Raw genomic sequence first — 20,083 nt, 5'->3', positions numbered from 1 at the left:
CCTGTTGATAATTACTAGCATCAAAGACATCTTGACCCAGAAAGACCTTTTAAAGATCATTATCATCTAGAGGGCCACATTTCTACCATGAGCATATCGTATCTATGGACGAGATTGAATATTGAAACCCTAGCTTCAATTGAAACTTTTGCCTAAGTGTCAATTGTTTCAACCAATCACATTGAAGCTTCAATTTAAGCTCTGGTCGAAGCTTCAGTTGTTAGTTTTAGTTGCGTGTAGGGGGCCCTAGACCTTCAGTAACCAAAGGGACTATTTTAGACCCCCACTTCTTTAAGGGTCTCATGAATTTGGATTTTACATGACACTTTCGAAATAATAATTATATTCAAAAGATATTCAAATAGAGAAGGTACAACTTTAGATAGAAAAAGTAAAAACGAAAAGAAAATGATGCAACTTTTTGACATCAAAAATATTAAATATTCTCAGGAGAAAAAAAAAACTTTGATAGATCATTATGACTTTGATGCAACCTTGTTTTGAGTCTAAAACTCAACTTGTTAATTTCTACTCCCTAATCTTCATTTTAACCATTTCTTCCGGCCGAAACCATAACTTTGAATCGCTACCATCATCACTCTCTCTCTCTCTCTCTCTCTCTCTCTCCCTCCCTCCCTCCCTCCCTCCCTCCCTCTCTCTCTCTCTCTCCAACCTCCAACCTCCAAAGAAGGGGATATGTTTCCTTCGCCAAAAACAGAGAGAAGGGATAGGGAGAAGAGGATGGAGAGACAGATTATTTGATGGTGGTGATCAGAGTTAGTGGGTGGTAGTCAGCAGTTGAGGTGAGAGTGAGGGGTGAAGATGAAGATTAAGGGGTAAAAACACAAACAAGTTAATTTTTTGACTCAAAACAAAAGTACTTCTTAAGTTAAGTCTGATTGGCTATAAAGTTTTCACACTGAGAAAATAATTTTTATGTCCCAAAAGTTAATTATGTCCCAGAAATAATAATGAATGTTTAGTTTGACCACGGGATTTATAACGTGGGAGGCCAAATTAAAATATCGAACAAATTTGAGGGCCAAAAATTTTTGTTGCTCACGTATTGATAAACTGAAATTAACCCAAAAATATTATTAAAAATTGGAAGATTGACGAAATATTGGATGAAAATAATTGTTATAAAGCATTCGATTTTACATATTATCTTATTTTTATTGTATAACAGTTATTGCCACTCAAATGATAAATAGTTTTTGAACTATGTTAATATCAAAAAGAACATTCATATAAGTAGTTATTGGCAGTGAAAAGATAAGAAAAATGATCTAGCAAGGGAAGTTCTTGACAAAATTAGGGGGGTCGGATTGATTCGTCAACTTCCTCTTGATTTGTGTCATAAATAAAAAGGAAATTTTGAATAAGTAAGGACAAAGATTTCTTTGTAGTGAAGTTTCAAGACGGTGGTTAGACATGGAATGCTGACAGAGGCACCTCTTCAACTTCCTCGCCTCCTTGTTACCCAATATATACCTTTATCTGTATTACTATTTTTTAATATGGACTATGATTTAAGTTAGCATTACATGGCATTGATACATCATCAAGATGTGAAGCAAGATAACCGTCTGAGTTAAACTAGAAATGAAAGAGGCATGAAACCCAACAACATACTAAGGAAGCGTAAATCCCGATAATTTATTATTTATACTTTTAATAACCCTATTTATAATTGCACTTCGAAGTTTCTCTTCTTTTTACATACAATGAAATATTGTATAGCTTTGAGCCAAAAGATCTTATTAAAATTATAAGAACAATAATAATAATTTTTTTTTAACAAAAAGAAATTTCTTATCGATGATAATAAGTGAAAAATTAAATAATTTGTGTTGTCCATCTACGTGTAAATGCAATAAAATCAATTAGGTTTTGTTTAAGACATTTGAGTGAGATGTAGAAGATACAGAAGGTATATTATGTCTACCAAACTATTTGTTTGAGTACAATTTGTATTCTTTGATTTTCGTTTAATAGGCATAATTGGACAGGGTGGTTATTGAAGATATGATTTAATAAGGAGAATTCTTCATTTCTATTTTATTTTTTATTTTTTAGGGAGGTATGCTTATATTAAGTATTATTTCGTGGTGGTGTAATATAAACTTCTTCTATTTTCTGAAGCAATTTTTATTGTTCTTATTCTTCTTTTAAGTGGATTAGGTTTTCACCTTGCTTGTATCTTTTTTGCTAACAATATGAGAATACCATATATACCCTTACATATAATTTTCAGCAAAAATATAGATAATCGTAATTATCCCCAAAAATTGACTAATTTATTTTTATAAATGAGATGATAAATGTCTAATTGACACACACTTTAATGTTTACAATATGTACACTTTTTTTACTTAGAATTTAATTCAGAAACTAATGTGATATATTATTGGACCAAACCCCATTATTCCAAGTGAAAACCACCAAACATGGTGTCATGCTTTCCACAAAAAAAAATAGTGCCATAATTGAATTTATGATGTCTTTTGAGAATTAACCACGTGGATTGCTATAACTTATCAATCATTTGTGATTTGAGAGTGTCTTATCTAAACCTAACTTAGGTGTGCTTTGGGGGGTTTGAATGGATGTTGAATGGTCGAATTAAATTGTTCAAATGAGACTCTAAAACTTTGATACGTAAACGTCACACTCTATGGGAAGTAATCTTTAAGGGTTATTTCTCAAATGGCCCCCAACTTTGTGACCAGCTTCTTACCTAGCCTCCTACTTTAGCAAATATTCCCGTATAATTCTCTTTTTCCGTTATTTTTAACTGTCCGTTACTCTCTCTCTCTTCCATCTCATTTTCTCCCTCTGTCAAGTCACCTATCACGCCACATCATCATCTTCTCCTGCAGGCGTCGCCGCCCGACCAAATTGCTAGCCAGCGACCTTCAAATATTAAAAAAAACTTTATTTTATTTTCTCTCTCTCAAGAAAAAAAAAATTATGTGGCGTGATAGGTGACTTGGCAGAGGGAGAAAATGAGATGGAGGAGAGAGAATAACGGACATTTAAAGATAACGGAAAAAGGGGGCCATACGAGAATATTTGTTAAAGTAGGGGGCCAGGCAGGAAGCTGGTCACAAAGTTGGGGGTCATTTGGGAAATAACCCTAATCTTAATTAGACAAACTAGAATTAGTACATCTTACAAGGGTGATAAAATCTAGTTAATTCCTATTTGGCCCCCTACTTTGTGACCAGCTTCCTTTATAACTCCTTATTTTCTGTAAATTCAAATACAACTTCCTTTTTTATGTAAATGTCCTAACTACCTTTCATATAAATACTTTTTCTAAATAAAATTAAAAACACAAACATAAATTCCACCTCACTTTCCTCTTCATCACTTATCTCTCTCTTCATTTCATCTCACTCTCTAACTCACCTCTCTCTCCAACTCACCACTCTCTTCTCCGACGAAGGCCGTCGGCCGGTGACCTTAAAAAAAAAAAATATTTATGTCATCTCTCTCTCCCATCTCTTCTCCGACAAAGGTCGCCGTCCGGAAAATTTCCGATCAGCGACCTTCAAACTAAAAAAAAAAAATATCTCATCTCTCTCTAACCACTCCGGCGAAGGTGATTCCCTTCGCCGGAGATGACATAATTTTTTTTTTTTTTTTGAAGGTCACCGCCCGAAAATTTTCCAGTAGGCGACCTTCATCGGAGAAGAGAGTGGTGAGTTAGAGAGAGAGAGATGACTGGAGAGGGAAGTGTGGTGGAGTTATGTTTTTCTTTTGAAAAAATATTTATAGGAAAGGTAGTTTTTTTTTTGTTGAAAATAGGAAGGGTAGTTAGGACATTTACATCAAAAAAGGGGGTCATATTTTGAATTTACAGAAAATAAGAGGCCATAAAGGAAGCTAGTCACAAAGTAGAGGGCCAAATAGGAATTAACTCTAAAATCTAGTCTTGGATGACAGGGTCTTCATCATGGATGCTCACTGTTCACACAATTTTCGGGATGGAAATAAATAGTCTGTTTATTTCAAAAAACTTTGAATTGTATGCACTTTTATTTCGGGTGCAGGCGGCCCTATTTTCTACTTTTGGACCTCATCTTGTAGCATCCCCAGGTACCGGAATAATTCGTGGATACTAAGAGAGAGTCTAATCTGTGTTGGGATTGAACAACACAGGTGTTCTCGGGTTGTCGCAAAGCATGAGCTTTTGAACGCTCCGTCTGAAACCTAAGAAGAAGGCCAAGATATGGGTGCCCCAAAAAAAAGACGCCTATAGAGGCACCTTTTCATTGCTCTACATTTTTTTGAGAACTCGACTACGATCTACGTTATTCGTTATAAGACATTGATACATCATAAAGATGTGATAAGCACCATAATCGCCTACTTTAAACTAATAACGAAAGAGATCTAAAGCCCGACAATATGAAAGAGGCCTAAAACCGGACAATAGGAAAGAGGCCTAAAGCCCGACAATACGAAAGAGGCCTAAAGCCCGACATACTTATTATATTATTTATTTATTTATTTATACCTTTAATAACCCACGTTCAATAACTATAAATTTCACCTCCTGTGAGAATTGAACTTAGGACCTCCGAGTATTTGGAGTTTAGGTAAACACTTTTTTGCAGACCAATATGTAAACGTGTGGGGCCATCAAATTGTATGACATCATGTCAATTAATGAGGTTCCATATGTACAAACTTTGTCAAATCTGTACATCAAATAATTAAAATAAAATTTTAAAAAAGCTAAAAAATAACAAAAATCAAAACAACTTTTAATAATGATATTATATTAATACAAACCGACTTTTGCATTAATAATCCGACGATCCAAAACACAAAACTAATAATCCGACGATAGAAAACACATTACTAATAATCCAACGACCAAAAGTTATTCATTGTCATCGTTTGATCTCGTATTCCATAAGTGTTCGATAAGATCTGCCTTCAATCGAGAATGAGTATCTTGGCTTCTAATTCGACCTACACGTTGAAGCACTTCGTCCGATAAGTCTTCTCCACGCTCTATCGGACCCATTTCACATCCCTCAATATTGGTTGTAGCATTTGGACCTTCGTCTTCAACAATCATGTTATGCATTATGATACATGCCTTCGTAATGTCACTCATGGTCTTTACGTCCCACCAACGTGACGGTCCACGAATAATTCCCCAACGAGCTTGCAGTACACCAAAAGCTCGTTCAACGTCTTTTCGAACCGACTCTTGTCTTTTGGCATAATATGCTTCTTTTGGACCATGTGGATTAGCAATAGTTTTAACTAAAGTACCCCATGGAGGGTATATCCCATCAGCAAGATAATAACCCATATTATATTGTGTGCCATTAACTACATAATTAACTGGGGGACTCTCATTGCTTAACAGTTGATCAAAAACCGGTGAACGTTCAAGAACATTAATGTCATTGCAGGATCTGGGCATCCCAAAAAATGCATGCCATATATGGAGGTCTGACGATGCAACTGCTTCTAGGATAACAGTTGGGGCTTTGACATGGCCAGTGTAGGATCCGTGCCATGAGGCGGGACATTTACTCCATTCCCAATGCATACAATCAATACTCCCTAGCATTCCAGGAAATCCTTGCGATTCACCAAGTGCTAGGAGTCTAGATATATCTAACTCACTCGGATCTCTCAAGTATCTAGGGCCGAACACATGGATGACTCCGATTAGAAATTCTCTTAAAGATTCAATGACAGTAGACTTACCAATCCGACAATATTCGTCTTGTAAGTCGGCCGCACATCCATATGCAAGCATCCTCATTACAGCTGTTATTTTTTGATGAGGTGAACATCCCTTTTGCCCAAATGCATCAACTCTTTCAGTAAATCTGGGGTTGTACCCCCCAACAGCATTGAGAATACGCAAAAATACAGCACGATTCATCCTGTAGCGTTTGCGAAACAATGTGTCATCATAAGTTCGAGTTTCATTGAAATAGTCTCTCATGATGTTTTCATGACCGAGTTGTCTATTACGATCTATAGTTTGGCGACCAATAACAGAACCAACATAACGAGAACGTTTTCGTGTAGTGTTATTTTCCATTTCTTCTAACATTCTACGATCATCGTCATCTCTTTGTCGAGCCCATTCATCTTCTTCAAACATCAACATTAATAAAGTAAAATTGGAATTCATGGGATTCAAAGGATTTATGGGATTCATAATATTCATAGGATCCATGGTAGAGAAAGAAGAAGATGAAGTTTGATGATAAAGAAGAAGATGAAGTTTGTAGAGAAAGAAGAAGATGAAGTTTGATGAGTTTGTAGAGAAAGGGAGATGTATTTATAGAGAAATATGAGATATTTAATATGGTGGTTGGATAGTTAATAATATTTAATATGGTAGAAAAGAGGGAAATTCAAATTTTCGGCCTCAAGAGAGGCTGGGGCTGGAGCTGAATTTTAGAGGCTGAGCTGAGGCCAATAATTTTAGGTGAAAAAGTGGTTTTTTCGGCCTAAGACAGGCTGGGATTGGACTTGCTCTTAGAACGTCTACTAGAATCAGGTGTAGACTCTAAAATAAAGATACTTATTTTTAAGGGAGGTGTCCTAAGAAGATACATTATCAATGAGTTTTAAAGTATAAATACCCAACATATTCGAGCCCAGTCCGATTTCCATTCCTACAAGCACCCCTCAGCCTAAATGTCTTCTGTGATGTATCCGTAATTCAACGGAAACAGGGAGGATAATATAGGAACTATAATCAACTTTGAAACCCTAATCTACCTTCTGGCTTTTACCTTTATAAGACCCACCCAACCTTGCTTCCCTCTCTCTGCAACTCATCTGTAGTAAAGCCTCACATTTTCTTGTACATTGAATTCTTTTTCTTTAGATTTTTCAAATTGTTTTTATAATTTTTTGAAATATCAATTCAGATAATGGAGATGATGATGATAATGTTATAATCCCAGCTCTTTGAGATCTTCCTTTGTGGTTGATCAAGGAGAAAGAAAAATACCCAAATACAATTTCTGAATCTCTCAAACCTATTAATTTTCTTTTGATTTTCTCATTTTGTTTTAGAAATCTTGTTTGTTAAATATTTAGTTTAGGGTTTTGTTTAGTATGAAATTGAGATGTTGGAATGTGATGATGATATTGTTATAATCCCAGCTCTTTGAGATCTTCCTTTGTGGCTGATCAGGGAGAAAGAAAAATACCCAAATACAATTTCTGAACTTCACCAAATCTTATCTTCTAATTCCACCTTCAATTCTTTACCAAAAAAATTACCTTTTTTGATTTTTAAGATTGGGGTTTTTTGCTTTTATCTTTTTTTGTGGCAGAGGTGAAGGTTTCCATCTTCAACCACTACCACCGTCACCTGAAAAACACTCGATTCTTCATTGCATTTTGATATCGTTCGGAAGGAACCTAGATACCCATAATGAATGGCTTTAAAGCCCCCTCGATGATTAATGTGTTTATTAATAAAATTAGGATTGAAACACAGGAATGAACTGAATCAGAAAGAGGACCTTGAATTACTTCCCTTCGTGGGAACAGTGAAGGCCTTTGTATTAAAAAAAAAACAGAGTAGTGGAAGAGAGAATGACCCAAAAAAAAAAAAAAAATTAGGAACCCTTGATTAAGAGCATCTCAACCACTTTTTCACTCAAAATTTGGGTCAGCTCATCTTCAAAAATTCAGGAAATGCACGTCCGAGGTTTTTGTAGGTGCGCGTGAAATACGTGTGTGATCTTGTGTATGCGCGATGTTGTTGGACTATTTTCGGAATTATATTTTTTTCCAAGATTGGGGAATTATTTTCTAAATAATAGTTTTTTTAGAATTAAAAAAAAGTACTAATTAAAAATTAAAAAAATATAAGACAATATATTAAAACAAAAAGAAAAGAAAAAATTTGGATTGTTGGATGTGATCCAACAGCCAGATCTGGCCGTTAGATCACATCCAACGGCTAGATTTAATCCCCAACGGTCATTTTGGGGAGATTTCATTCGCCCCTAATATTAGGTGCGACTGAAGTTGCAGTGGGGGTTGAGGCCTCAGGTGGGATGTGATTGGATTTGCTCTAAGTTGGAAGATTATACGCCACCATAATTTTTTTGTTCTGTCTCCACGGGACAACTAACTCGAAAAAGAATCTTTAGACTTTGCAGTAACTATCATAAATCCTTGAACCAAAATGTTATGGTTATTTGACAAACAAAAAAGTTTCTAAATATTTCTTGTCAATTACAATACTACTACACTATTAGTTATAACTGTTCACTAAAAGACTGATTTTCACTAAAAGACAAAAGTTGATCAAAGTTTGACTTTGATCGGGACCGTTCACTTAGTATTTTGTCAAGAATCTTGTCAAAGATTCTTTTTACATTTAGTATTTTCCTAAAAATTCATATCAAACATTTAATTATACGATGAGATGAAGAAATGACGTTTTAAGAGGACATATTTATTTTTCGCTTTCTCTCTCACTTTATCTTATCTCTCTTTATCCTCTCTCTTCTCCCTTTCCCCTTTCCTTGCCCCTTTTCCTCTCCCCTGTCTCTCCTCATTTCTCCATTATCTCTCTTGTTTTCCTGTCTCGTGAAGGTGAAGAGAACTCTTTGTCGAACCAGGAAAAAATTGTTCGCAGGGGCGGAACCAGAACTTTTCAGCTAGCCAGAGCAGGCTTAAACAAGACTTATGAAAGAAAATGATAACAAAATGTTACCGAATGGGTTATTTTAGAAGTTGGTCGAGATTTGAGGATGGGTTATTTTTAGAAGTTTGTGAAGATTTGAGGGCCATTTTTGTGAGCTTGTCATATTACAAGGGCAGACATAATTAGTTGTCTAGTTAGAAGAAGGGTTGTTTCAAGACTCCTCTAAAATGTTTTAAATGCACCTGCTTCCCTCGCAAACTTTGCCATAATAGAGTCGCCTTTAATACTTACAGGAGGCGTCTTAACACTACCCCAAATATCAAAAAAAGCAAAATAAGAAATTGGAAGTGAGGGGAAAGTGATTTAAAACACCCGACCTCTAGCGACCAAGACCGAGCTATAAATGCATATCTACTATGTCTCTATAGGAAAACGTAGAAATTTCAGTACGGACAAGGCGCAGGATGATTTACACATGGATCAGCTCCTGATCGTTTGGTTTTACCATACCTTTGTCTAAATTTGGATCTTCCATATCCAGACGAGAAGTCCAGCAAAGGGGTCCCTTCCCTTTCGTCAGACCGAATAATAAATGAGAGAAGGGAAATGAAGAAATGAGAAAAAGTAGGAGAGGGAAAGAGGAAAGGGAGAGAAAAAGAAATAAAATAGAGGAGAGTGGATAAAGGAAAGAGGAAGAAGGAAAAAAAATTATCATCGGAGGTGGTTGCAGTAGAGGGGAGAGATGAAGAAGATGAAGAGGTGAGAAAAAACTAAAAAACTAAAAAGTAAAACGAAAATAAAAAACTGTTGTGTTTAGCATAAATGAGGAGCCAAAGAAAAACTTGTTACGAACAAGGGGTCGTTTGAGAAATAACCCAAAAATAAAAGGGTTTTACTTTTTTCGCAAGACGTTAAATATTGAATCGATTTCAATGTTTTGTAGCCTAGAAAAAACAGTGAAATATCATATGAAATGACAAAAGATCAAAGACCAATGTAGATTATATATCATCTCCAATTCGATAAGCAACTTCTAAGATGGTTTTCTACTGATTCTTTTCGATAAATTCAAGTAGCTAAAAACATACTAGGCAGACAAATAATGTTTAATGTCCTATTGACCATCTATAGCAATTATTTTTATTGTTTAGAAAAAATATACTACAAATTACTCGTATAGACAAGGAGTAAAGTGGCAACCAACATTACCTCATTAGGTCATGATTACTTTATTTGATAGTAAAGTCAAGTAAGTAGTTCAACCTTCTAGTCTCACCTCTCTTTGCGACTTGTAGGTAATATTGGAGCTAAATAGTTGTAAAAGATGAACTTTTTCCAATTCAAACGAGCCCTAAGAGCGACTCCAACGTTGGGGGGGCTGGGGCTCCCAATTCAAATTTTGGGAGCCCCAGCCCCAGCCCCAGCCCTCCAACCCGGGAGCCCCGGGGCTGGGCTCCCGGTGGGGCTGGGAGCCCCAAGCTCCCGGGCTCCCAAATGGGAGCCCGGGCTGGGGGGCTCCCAGCCCCAAATATAGCCGTTGGGGGTCTCCCAACGGCTATTTTGGGGTGGATCTCCTAAAAAGGGGATCCACCCCACCTTATTTTATTTTTTTTTAATTTTTTTAATTTTTTTTTTAAACTAATTTTTTTTTTAATATTCTTATTATTTTAAATACTACTTTTTTAAGTATTTTTCTCTAATTTTTATTTTTGTGTTTTTTTTTGTGTTTATCTTTTTGAAATTATCTCTCTCGAATAATATCACATTTTAATTCATAGTCGAAATCTAATAATTTATAGTCGAAATTTAAAATCAAAATTTCGCACACATACTTCGCACACGTATAATATATTGATTTGGGAGCCCCGGTTAGGAGCCCAACGTTGGAGTTGCTCTAAGCCCCGGGGCTCCCAAAATTCAGGGGCTCCCAAAATTGGGAGCCCGAGCCCCACGTTGGAGTTGCTCTAACCCATTTTGATTAAGACCCATACTAGTGCTGGCCCACACATGCTTCTCTTGCTATCTATCATCAAAATTTCCAACATCTCTTCTTCTTCATTTTCACAAGTTCCCCCATTGAAAATGCAGAGTGGGAGTGAACCACCACCTTCCACCACCACCACCACCCCCACCCCCAAGAAAGAAACCAGCAATAGCAGTAGCAGAAACCCTTATTGTTTATTAGCAATATCACTAGTTTCTCTCATTTCCATTCTTGCTTTTTCCTCCTCCACAACCTCCACCTCAATCTTCCACCACCGCCACCACCACCACCGAAAACAAAACTATCATCATCTTCAGATCCAATCTGACCCAAATTCACCACCACCCCTTCCTTCAATAGCATATTACATTTCTGGATCAGACGGTGAATCAGATCGAATCATTCGTCTTCTTCACTCAATCTACCACCCAAGAAACCAATATCTTCTCCATTTAGATCCATTAGCTTCAAATTCTCAACGCATCCAACTCGCTCTCTCAATTCAATCCAACCCAATCTTCACCATTTTTTCAAACGTCAATGTCATTGGAAAACCAGATTTCTCTAACCCATTTGGCTCTTCTTCAATCTCCTCCACTCTTCACGCCGCATCTCTTCTTCTCCGATTAAATTCAGATTGGGATTATTTCATATCTCTCTGTTCTAACGATTACCCACTTCTCCGCCAAGATGATCTTCTTCATATCTTATCTTACTTACCCAAAGATCTAAACTTTATTAATCATACTAGTTATATCAGATTGAGTGAATCTGAAAGAAGATTGAAACGTATTATGGTTGATCAAGGTCTATTTCTCACAGAAACCAGTGAGATTTTCTATGGTACCCAAAGAAGAGAAATGCCTAATGCTTACAAATTATTTACAGGTTCGTCTTCTTCATCAATTCTAAGTAGAAAATTTATGGAGTTTTGTATAATGGGTACTGATAATTTACCAAGAACAGTTCTAATGTACTTATCAAATACCCCTAATTCACAATCCAATTACTTCCAAACTGTTGGGTGTAATTCTGAGGAATTCAATAAGACTATTGTTAATCACAATCTACATTGGCAATGGAGTTCATCATCATCATCGAAAAATAATCGAAATAGTAGTGAATTTGAAAAGATGATTAAAAATGGAGCAGCATTTGTTACAGGATTAAGCAAAGATGATGATTTTGTTCTTGATAAAATTGATGAAAAGGTATTGAATCGTGGACAGGGAAGGATTATGGAAGGTGGGTGGTGTTTAGGTGATGATGAGAATTATGATGATCCATGTATAGTAATGGGGAATGAAAATATTGTTAGGCCTAGTTCTGGATCAAAAAGACTTGAGAAACTCATTGTTGGATTGCTTTCAAATTCGACATTTCGATCGAATCAATGTATATTTGAGTGAATTGAGATCTCCCCAAACTAGCTTTCTTTGTCAAAATTTTGTATTTTATTCTTTCATTCATGAATACATTCAGCTTATAGTTCTCACAGTGTGAAACTCTTTTTTCTTATTTGAGATGTTATTTGCATTTTGAAAAAGGCAGACTAGGTCAGGTCCATCTCCCATGGGCCACAAGGGGTTACCAAATTACCAAGTTTAGTATCTCTTGTGTGTTAAAAGAACCTAAAGTACATCATACCTTTTCTTCTCCCCCAGTGGATTCAGACCGAAGCGAAATAGCCCTTACTCCCACTATGGGACTTCCCATTCACATGAGAATCTCTACCAGTCATAGATCGACCCATGATGGATTTCGTGGCGCCTCATGCCCCTGGGCGCTTCCACAATTTATACCAAATATTGTCTTATCTGTAAATCAAAATTTTTGCGTGCGGGGGTTCACATGTTTGTTGACTTCTAGTTGTTTTACATTGTCAATGATATCATATAGATGAAAGTGTACATATCACAACAGTTTGAAAATGTTCTTTTAGAACCGGTCCAACAGGATCACCAAAATCCAAATCAAGGTGAAAATTTTCGCTATATTCATTACTCAGTAAGGAATAGCCAGATCTTGAGCTCTCCAGCTATCAGGGGCGACATATCACTACAGTTTGAAATTCTTAAATTTGTATTAGCAATGTTGGAACTTTGATCTGTCACAAATGCTTAGTTAATGACTTGATAACCTTTCTTTACATCTAAACTCTAAATTCCTTCCTTGTTCTTAATTGAGTTGTATATGTTTCCTGTTGCTATTGATACTCTTGAAGGTATATGATTACATGATCATGAAAATAAAAAGAAATTCAAAAAAAAAAGAAAAAAAATAGGGGAGTGTCGTGGAAAAATGTATATCATCACACCACGGTTCGGAAGTGATGCTGAGTTTTTGGAGTACAAAATTCTAATGCTGCCTGGTAGTATATGGGACATCTGCTCTCTCTTCGGTTTCCCATAAAAATGAAGCATAAGCTGCAAGTACGTCACTGCAAATTATGAAACACATAAGTTAGTCCTTATTAATACTTCGATGATAATAAGAGCATGTTCACGAGCTAACTTGAAGTAACTATGTTGCTCTTGACCAAAATAAGTTTGATTCAGACGATCCAGTTCAATGAGTCAGGTTTCAGAAAAGTTTAATGTGAAGTTAATGGCGGAAACATAGGGCTTTGTGTGTTGAGATGAGAGGAAACACATTTCAGAAAACGTGTTAATGGCAAACCTGTTATCTGGGGCCGCACGTACAGAACTAACGAAGTAGTTAGTAGCCGATTCTTCTTCTCCATGTACTTCCCATCTTAGCCTTGCATATTCGGATAGCAATTCTCCATCATTTGGCTCTGCCATTATTGCTTTCGAGTAGAGTTCTTCTGCTTTCTTAGAATCTCCCTTGGTCTTGAACCATACAAAAATATAAGAAAAAAAAACATCAATTTTTATTTTATCGAAGTTATCTGACAGTATGCACGGCCTAAATTGTTCATGTTACCCAAAAATCCCACCTTGTATAGGTATTGAGCGTAATTTCTCAGTATAAGAGAATTGCGGGGATTTTCTCTTATGACTTTTTCGTAATATCGTGTTGTCCTATCGTCATCGATGCATATATTGTCAATTAACAGGTTCGTGTTGGTCGAATTGATCCCTAATCCGGCAGCCATAGACATAGATGTGGGTTCTTGAGAGTGGATTTGGTCGGAACCATTATAATTTGGCTTGGGAAAATTGTTCCATTTTGAGAAGTTGAAGAACTGAAATCCTTTATCATAATCTTCCATATCACCCGTACCCGTGCCCATACATGTAACCGTACTCAAAGGAAAACTAAACTCAACATTCATATCGCAATCATCTGAATCATTGGGATATTCATCGGTGCAATCATTATCGTCGTTTTCATAATTAGAGAACGATAAAATTGGTTCTAGTTTTGGCTTGGACTTGAAATTGTTATTCCTAGAGGTCCGACCCATTGGCATGACCTCAATGAACCTAATGGGTGAGTCTGCAGCAACCTGACTGGTTGCTTCCTCGATTGCTACCATTCCATTCAAGTTGCTTTCGGAGGACACACGTCTGCCGTTCGTAGATTGCCATTTAATCGATGATGGGTCGACGGAGAATACCAAATTACGGGTATTTCCTGTCGTCGAGGAGTTTTGCGAGCTTCGTCCTACATCAACCATTGAAGATATGGTGGGTGTTGATGAACTTCTAAGTAGAATCATTGGTTTGGATGATGAAAACCTTTGGAGTTCAAGCTCAAAAAAAGATGAAAGTGAATGGAAAAGAGTTCATAGTTGTGGAGGACATTATATATTTGTCTATTTTGATTCCAGCTATTAAGTGAAGGGTCAAAATAAAATTGTCAAAATTAAGAGTCAAACAGAGAACCATTGTTTTTCTGTGAATGAATATAACAACAGTGCTTTCTCAACCATTGACATTTTATCTCCTACCTTTGGCAGCTCCATTATTAGTAAGAGAGGAGAGAGATGGTTATACCGTCCATTAATATGGGGCATAAAAATGATGGTACGAAATATAACATAGGACTTGTTTTACTCTTAGCCGATTAATCGCGGAGTTGTAAAAACTACTGAAATAACAGAATATGTGACACTTGTGGCGAAGCTTTGTATAGCATTATCACAAACACCTTAATAAAAACTTAGTCGGAGATATCATAAGGATGTGGTAGATTAGTTCGATACTGAGATATGCATCTCAAGAATATATTGATGATACAATTTGTTCCTTATAATTTTCAAAAAATACAATCGATGAGAGATAGTGCTGAGGAAAATACTACATCATTTTTCAACAAAAAAAAAATGTCACAAACCGTGCTCAAAAGGTGCCCAAATGAAAACTCAAACAGGCCCAGCCCATTGCCATTGAGTATGCCCTAGAGTGGAGGAAGAAAGAAATACCCTAACAAAAACCCTAACCCTAATATAAAAGCTTCTTTACCCTCTCCTATACATTTCTCTATTTTCGGCACAGCAAACCAGGAGAGAGAGAGAGAGTGAGGAAGAGAGATGGTGTCACTGAAGCTTCAGAAGCGGCTCGCCGCCAGTGTTCTCAAGTGCGGGAAAGGGAAGGTCTGGCTCGACCCAAATGAAGCCACCGAGATCGGAGCTGCCAACTCCAGTACGTTTCTTTCTCTATCTCTTAAGTTTTCATCTGTATTTTTTTTTATATAGCTTAACTCACCAATCTTCACATCTTTGATGTATACTGTTTTTCTGATCTAGGGTTTAATTTATTTCAGCTAGTTCTTATCCAAATCATCTCTATTATTCGTAGTTCCATTATATTTTCAATGAAATTTCTGTATTTCTTTGATAGATAGATCCAAATGAACGGTCTTTATGAGTTAAAGCTAATTGGGTAGGTCTAAAGTTGCAGAAAATAGCTAAATGTTATACTAAGTTCACTAATTTGTGTCGGTAAGTGTAGGTATTGGTGGTTGTAAAATGAAATACTTGAACGTTTTTAGGGTTTTCAATTTTCTTAGTAATGAACCATTTGAACAAATCATTGTGAAAATAATGGATTAATGAATATTTTCTTTCGTATCGGAATGCTTTTTCATAACTAGTTTAACTTGTCTATTGTGGAGTACAGGGCAAAACATTAGAAAGCTTGTGAAAGATGGTTTCATCATCCGAAAACCAACCAAGATCCACTCTAGGGCTCGTGCTCGCCGCATGAAGGAGGCCAAGAGGAAGGGAAGGCACTCTGGATACGGTATGTTGTTCAAGAGTTGTAGAATTTTTTAAGGCCTAGTAAACCTATGTAACCTTTACCTATTTTGTTAAAGTATGTCTTCAAAATGCAATTAAATTGGTATTGTTTATTAATTTATCGCCGATAATTTAGCTCTAAATTAATTGAATTGATATTCTTATGAATGTTTGCAGGTAAGCGTAAGGGTACCAGAGAGGCAAGGTTGCCAACCAAGATCCTCTGGATGAGAAGGATGCGTGTACTCAGGCGTTTACTTCGCAAGTACCGAGAGACCAAGAAGATTGACAAACATATGTACCATGATATGTACATGAAGGTTAAGGGTAATGTTTTCAAGAACAAGAGAGTCTTGATGGAGAGCATCCACAAGTCTAAGGCTGAGAAAGCAAGAGAGAAGACTTTATCAGACCAGTTTGAGGCTAAGAGGGCCAAGAACAAGGCTAGCAGGGAAAGGAAGCATGCTAGAAGAGAGGAAAGGCTTGCACAGGTAATATAATTATTATGTTTCATAGATATATCTCTTAATAGGGTAGTTTGCGTCTTTAGTTTTCTGTAATTTTACTGAACTGGCTGAGAATATCATGTTCCTCAAAATGCTATTTGGAATACCCTTTATACTTCGAAGAATTGTTTTGGCAAGCGTCCAACCAATTAGGGTCGTGCAAAGCCTAATTCAATTGAATTTTCAAAAACAAAAACCAAGTGATACCCAACGAGCCCCAAGCACAGTACACACCGGTTGGCTATAAAGAGTGGGATAATGATGCACCACGTAATTAACATATTTAGGTTTGTGTTTGCTTGATTCTGTTTGTGACTTGGAATCTGATATTTGCTCTATGCTTTTATAGGGACCTGTTGAACGGGTACCAGTAGCTGCTGCACCTCAACCAGCTGCCGTGTAAGCTTTATTTCCGATATTTACTTTCTTTTCTATTTATTTTTATGTCTTGGTGATAAAAAGAAGTTATTAACGTGAAGAATACTGATAAAGTTTTGCATTTGATCTTGTAGGGCACCAAAGAAAACCAAGAAATGAGATACTGAATTGACGAGAACAGTTCCGATAATTTTATTCTAATCTATGTATCTTCTGGTATGTAGTAATGTTTTTTTTGGTCTTGGTAGAACTAGATTTATCGAGCTCTTTTCCCCTTTATTTTATCTCTTTGTTCATCAATACTCTTTAAGTAAGAAAGTTTGGATCTTTGAGATATTTGAACCATCTTTAGTTGGATTTTTGTTTGTGGTTGTGTTTTGAGTGATAATTTTATGTTTTCTGAAATTTTCTGTTGTGAGATTGTATTACAAAGAAGCTATGGTAGTTGTTGTAGGTATACTCCTAGAATTTGGTAGATTGTTTTTCTAACACTACAATTTTGGTGAAGAAAAAAACTCTAGCTCTCTAGTAACTATCTCGGCTTAGAAAGGACTGTCTTTTTCGATCTTTTATGAAATAAAGTTACCAAAAAGTCACCTTCTTGTAAGTTGCTATAGAAGCTAGAAGTTTGATTTTCGTGCTAGTACATAACAATTTTATATATATCCCCTAACTTTAACCTATACTAGTCGTAAGAGTTCATTTAAGAAGAAGAGATGCTAGGGTTTATGGAGAAAAATAGGGGAAGAGTTGAAATAATAACTAGAGGGCATGAGTGAAGTATATTAGAGTGATATCCATATGTTGGCCACCTATTCCACAAGGCGAACTAGGTTAGCTTGTGATGATTCAAACAAGGCTAAACTTTAAGATTATATAAATACTTACTATACAGATCAAACGTCAACAACCATAAAGGAAGAGGTACATATCATAGCATAAGGAGAGAGTACTAAGGAGAAAGTAGAGGGAGAGAGACACAGAGACAGCGGGCGGCTGTGTTTGGTACTAGAAGTGGTTGTGTGTGGTACTAGAAGTAGTAGTAAGGTTTACGGAACAGTATCATTTTGGGCTTGTCACCACCGACACGGTCGCCGTGGTTAGTTTGTTGTCTCTGGTAGGAGTAGAAAGGTGGTGGTGGCGGCGGCTGTCGTCTAGGTTGAGTGTTTGCGGGGCGATGATCAACCATCAACATACCTCCATATCTTTGAGCTGCCTCATAGGAATCAATTGTGTCTCTTTTTGGTGGAAACTGGTGATGATGAGTCTGAAGAAGGTGGTGACCAGAAGGTTGTGGTTGAGGTTTGACTTTGAGCCAGTATTTCTCCACCATCTTAAACCCTTCTGTTCCAATTTGTGGAAGGTCTGCCATTGATGTAAGTAGACAGATAGGTTAGCTGATCAATGTTTTTGTTGCTTAATTTGATTTCTCTATCAACCCACCCTTCTTATATATATAGTACTTTTAATTTATGTTTCTCTACCCTCCGATAGCTTGCACTTTCGGTTGTTTGTTCAAGTAATGTCGTTAATATCGTTTATGCTAAGGTGATCGATTATATTCGACCTACTTTGAACTGTCCAATAGAAGTTGATTCATAGAACAAAGTTGATATTCCAATTGGGTTGTTTAGTTTTCAAATCCTCAAGTTAATTAGAATCTTAATTACAAACTCAAAATAAATTATCACCGTACCATATTTCAAATCCCTTTAGATTCCACTTGTGGAAAGAAATCATATTTTGGGCGGTTATATCACAAAAAGAAGATATGGGTTCCCTGGGAATAGATACGTTAGGCAAGATTACTAACAATTGTTTAATTAGACAAATGATTAGATACAATTTTGGTTTCGAGATTCATTAAAATAATACAGGTAAAGCCTGCAACCAAGTGAATGATATTGAGGTTTCTCTGTTAACTGATTTTGAGTTGGATGCTAAGGTGTCGTTTGGCAACGAAAAGTAGAAGTACTTTTGCTTGTAGTAGAAGTTCTTCTGCTTTAAAAAAGTAAAAAAGTTTTGATAGTATGTTTGGCAAAAATGTTACTTACAAGTAAAAAAGTCAAAAAGTTAGTTTGGTAACTCAATTTACTTTTGATAATTTTATTTTTCTTTCTCACAGAGATACTTGATTTTAATTGAATTTATTTTTGATTTCCACATTTGCTCTCGTATACGAAGTAGTGGTGAATACTGGTGGTACTGGTGGTGCCATGAAGGGGTGTGGTGGTGGTTGAGGTTTGATGGTGGTGCTAGAGGTACGATGGTGGCAAAGACGGTGGTTGTGGAGGTATGGGTGGTGGTGGTATGATGGTGGCGATGGTGGTGGAAGTATGGTGGTGGTGGAAGTACCGTGGTGGTGATTGTGGAAATACGGTGGTGGTGGTGGTGGATAAGGTAAGATGGTTGCAGCGGTGGTGGTTGTGGTGGAGGTATGGGTGGTGGTGGAGGTATGATTGTGGCGATGGTGGTGGAAGTATGGTGGTGGTGGAAGTACGGTGGTGGTGATGGTTGGGATACGGTGATGGTAGTGGATAAGGTACGTGAGTGATAGTGACGGAGTTATGGTGGCGGTGGTATAGTGATGGTGGTAAAAGTAGTGGATAAGATATGTAGGTGGTAATGATGGAGGTATCGTGGTGGTGGTGGTGAAGGTACCGTGTTGGTGGTGAAAGTATGGTGGTGGTGGTGGTGGTGAAGGTACCGTGGTGGTGGTGGAGATACGAGGTGGTTGTTGTCGAGGTGTGGTGGTGTATGGTGGTGGTGGTACGAAGGTGGTAGTTAAGGTGTGGCGGTGGTAGTTGAGGTAGAGTGGTGAAATGCTTGTTGTGGTGGTGGTGGGTGTAGAATGGTACGGTAGAAGTTTAGTTGCGGTAGTGGAGCGAAGATACACAAAAAAAATTCGTGAAATAAAATTCATGCATGTCTCAAAAAAAAGTTACTTTACTTTGAAGTCAAAAGCTAAAAATTTTAACTTTCAAAGAAAGTCAAATTTTAACTTAAAAGAAGTCAGTAATTTTTGCGTACCAACTGACTTTTTGACTTTTCTACTTAAATAAACAAAAAAGTAACTTATTTTAGTGTTGCCAAACGACACCTAAGAAACTGAATAAGGTATCTAAAACACATTCACTTAGAATAGGTATAGCACTTAGGGGCGTGAGCAAGAGGTCGGTTGCTAACCATTTAAAGATCAAGCCGAAGTCAAACTGACCAATAGCAGTTTGGTTAAATCATAAGCCATAGTTGAGCCGATAAATTGTCAAGTGACTTAGTTTCACTCAGTTCGGTTTCACTCAACTGAGAATCTGAGATCGGTTGATCAGTTGGACAAACTCATTTAA

General features: G+C 36.8%; 4 protein-coding genes and 2 non-coding genes across 6 annotated transcripts; 4 read left to right on the top strand and 2 right to left on the bottom strand.

The window, feature by feature from the left end:
* Positions 1–4,795: 4,795 nt before the first annotated feature.
* On the bottom strand, positions 4,796–6,243 carry LOC147559501 (uncharacterized). Its single transcript, XM_086657819.1, has one exon. It carries the CDS (start codon positions 6,218–6,220, stop codon positions 4,895–4,897), a length of 1,326 nt encoding a protein of 441 aa, XP_086513945.1. The 5' UTR covers positions 6,221–6,243; the 3' UTR covers positions 4,796–4,894.
* A 685-nt stretch (positions 6,244–6,928) lies between these two features.
* Positions 6,929–7,031, top strand: LOC147559500 (small nucleolar RNA snoR69Y). The gene has a single exon (XR_015235483.1). It is a non-coding gene; the product is annotated as a small nucleolar RNA snoR69Y (small nucleolar RNA).
* Positions 7,032–7,127: 96 nt separating this feature from the next.
* On the top strand, positions 7,128–7,232 carry LOC147559499 (small nucleolar RNA snoR69Y). The gene has a single exon (XR_015235485.1). It is a non-coding gene; the product is annotated as a small nucleolar RNA snoR69Y (small nucleolar RNA).
* A 3,445-nt stretch (positions 7,233–10,677) lies between these two features.
* On the top strand, positions 10,678–12,141 carry LOC147559498 (Core-2/I-branching beta-1,6-N-acetylglucosaminyltransferase family protein). Its single transcript, XM_086661397.1, has one exon. The coding sequence runs from the start codon at positions 10,745–10,747 to the stop codon at positions 12,053–12,055; it is 1,311 nt and encodes a 436-aa protein (XP_086517523.1). The 5' UTR covers positions 10,678–10,744; the 3' UTR covers positions 12,056–12,141.
* Positions 12,142–12,828: 687 nt separating this feature from the next.
* On the bottom strand, positions 12,829–14,442 carry LOC147559497 (uncharacterized). Its single transcript, XM_086661398.1, has 3 exons — positions 13,606–14,442; positions 13,326–13,498; positions 12,829–13,086 (listed from the first exon to the last, which is right to left on the bottom strand). The coding sequence occupies exons 1-3, from the start codon at positions 14,329–14,331 to the stop codon at positions 13,005–13,007; spliced, it is 981 nt and encodes a 326-aa protein (XP_086517524.1). The 5' UTR covers positions 14,332–14,442; the 3' UTR covers positions 12,829–13,004.
* Positions 14,443–14,913: 471 nt separating this feature from the next.
* On the top strand, positions 14,914–17,102 carry LOC147559496 (large ribosomal subunit protein eL19y-like). The gene is made up of 5 exons (XM_086661400.1): positions 14,914–15,256; positions 15,734–15,856; positions 16,030–16,343; positions 16,708–16,757; positions 16,871–17,102. The coding sequence occupies exons 1-5, from the start codon at positions 15,145–15,147 to the stop codon at positions 16,893–16,895; spliced, it is 624 nt and encodes a 207-aa protein (XP_086517526.1). The 5' UTR covers positions 14,914–15,144; the 3' UTR covers positions 16,896–17,102.
* The last annotated feature ends 2,981 nt before the right edge of the window (positions 17,103–20,083 follow it).

The sequence above is a fragment of the Eschscholzia californica genome, unplaced genomic scaffold (assembly GCF_041429995.1).
Source record: "Eschscholzia californica isolate CP2 unplaced genomic scaffold, dmEscCali1.0.p SCAF_2, whole genome shotgun sequence".
Classification (NCBI taxonomy): Eukaryota; Viridiplantae; Streptophyta; class Magnoliopsida; order Ranunculales; family Papaveraceae; genus Eschscholzia; species Eschscholzia californica.
Note: the sequence above shows the minus strand (reverse complement) of the source record. Positions and strands in the feature narration are given on the sequence as shown.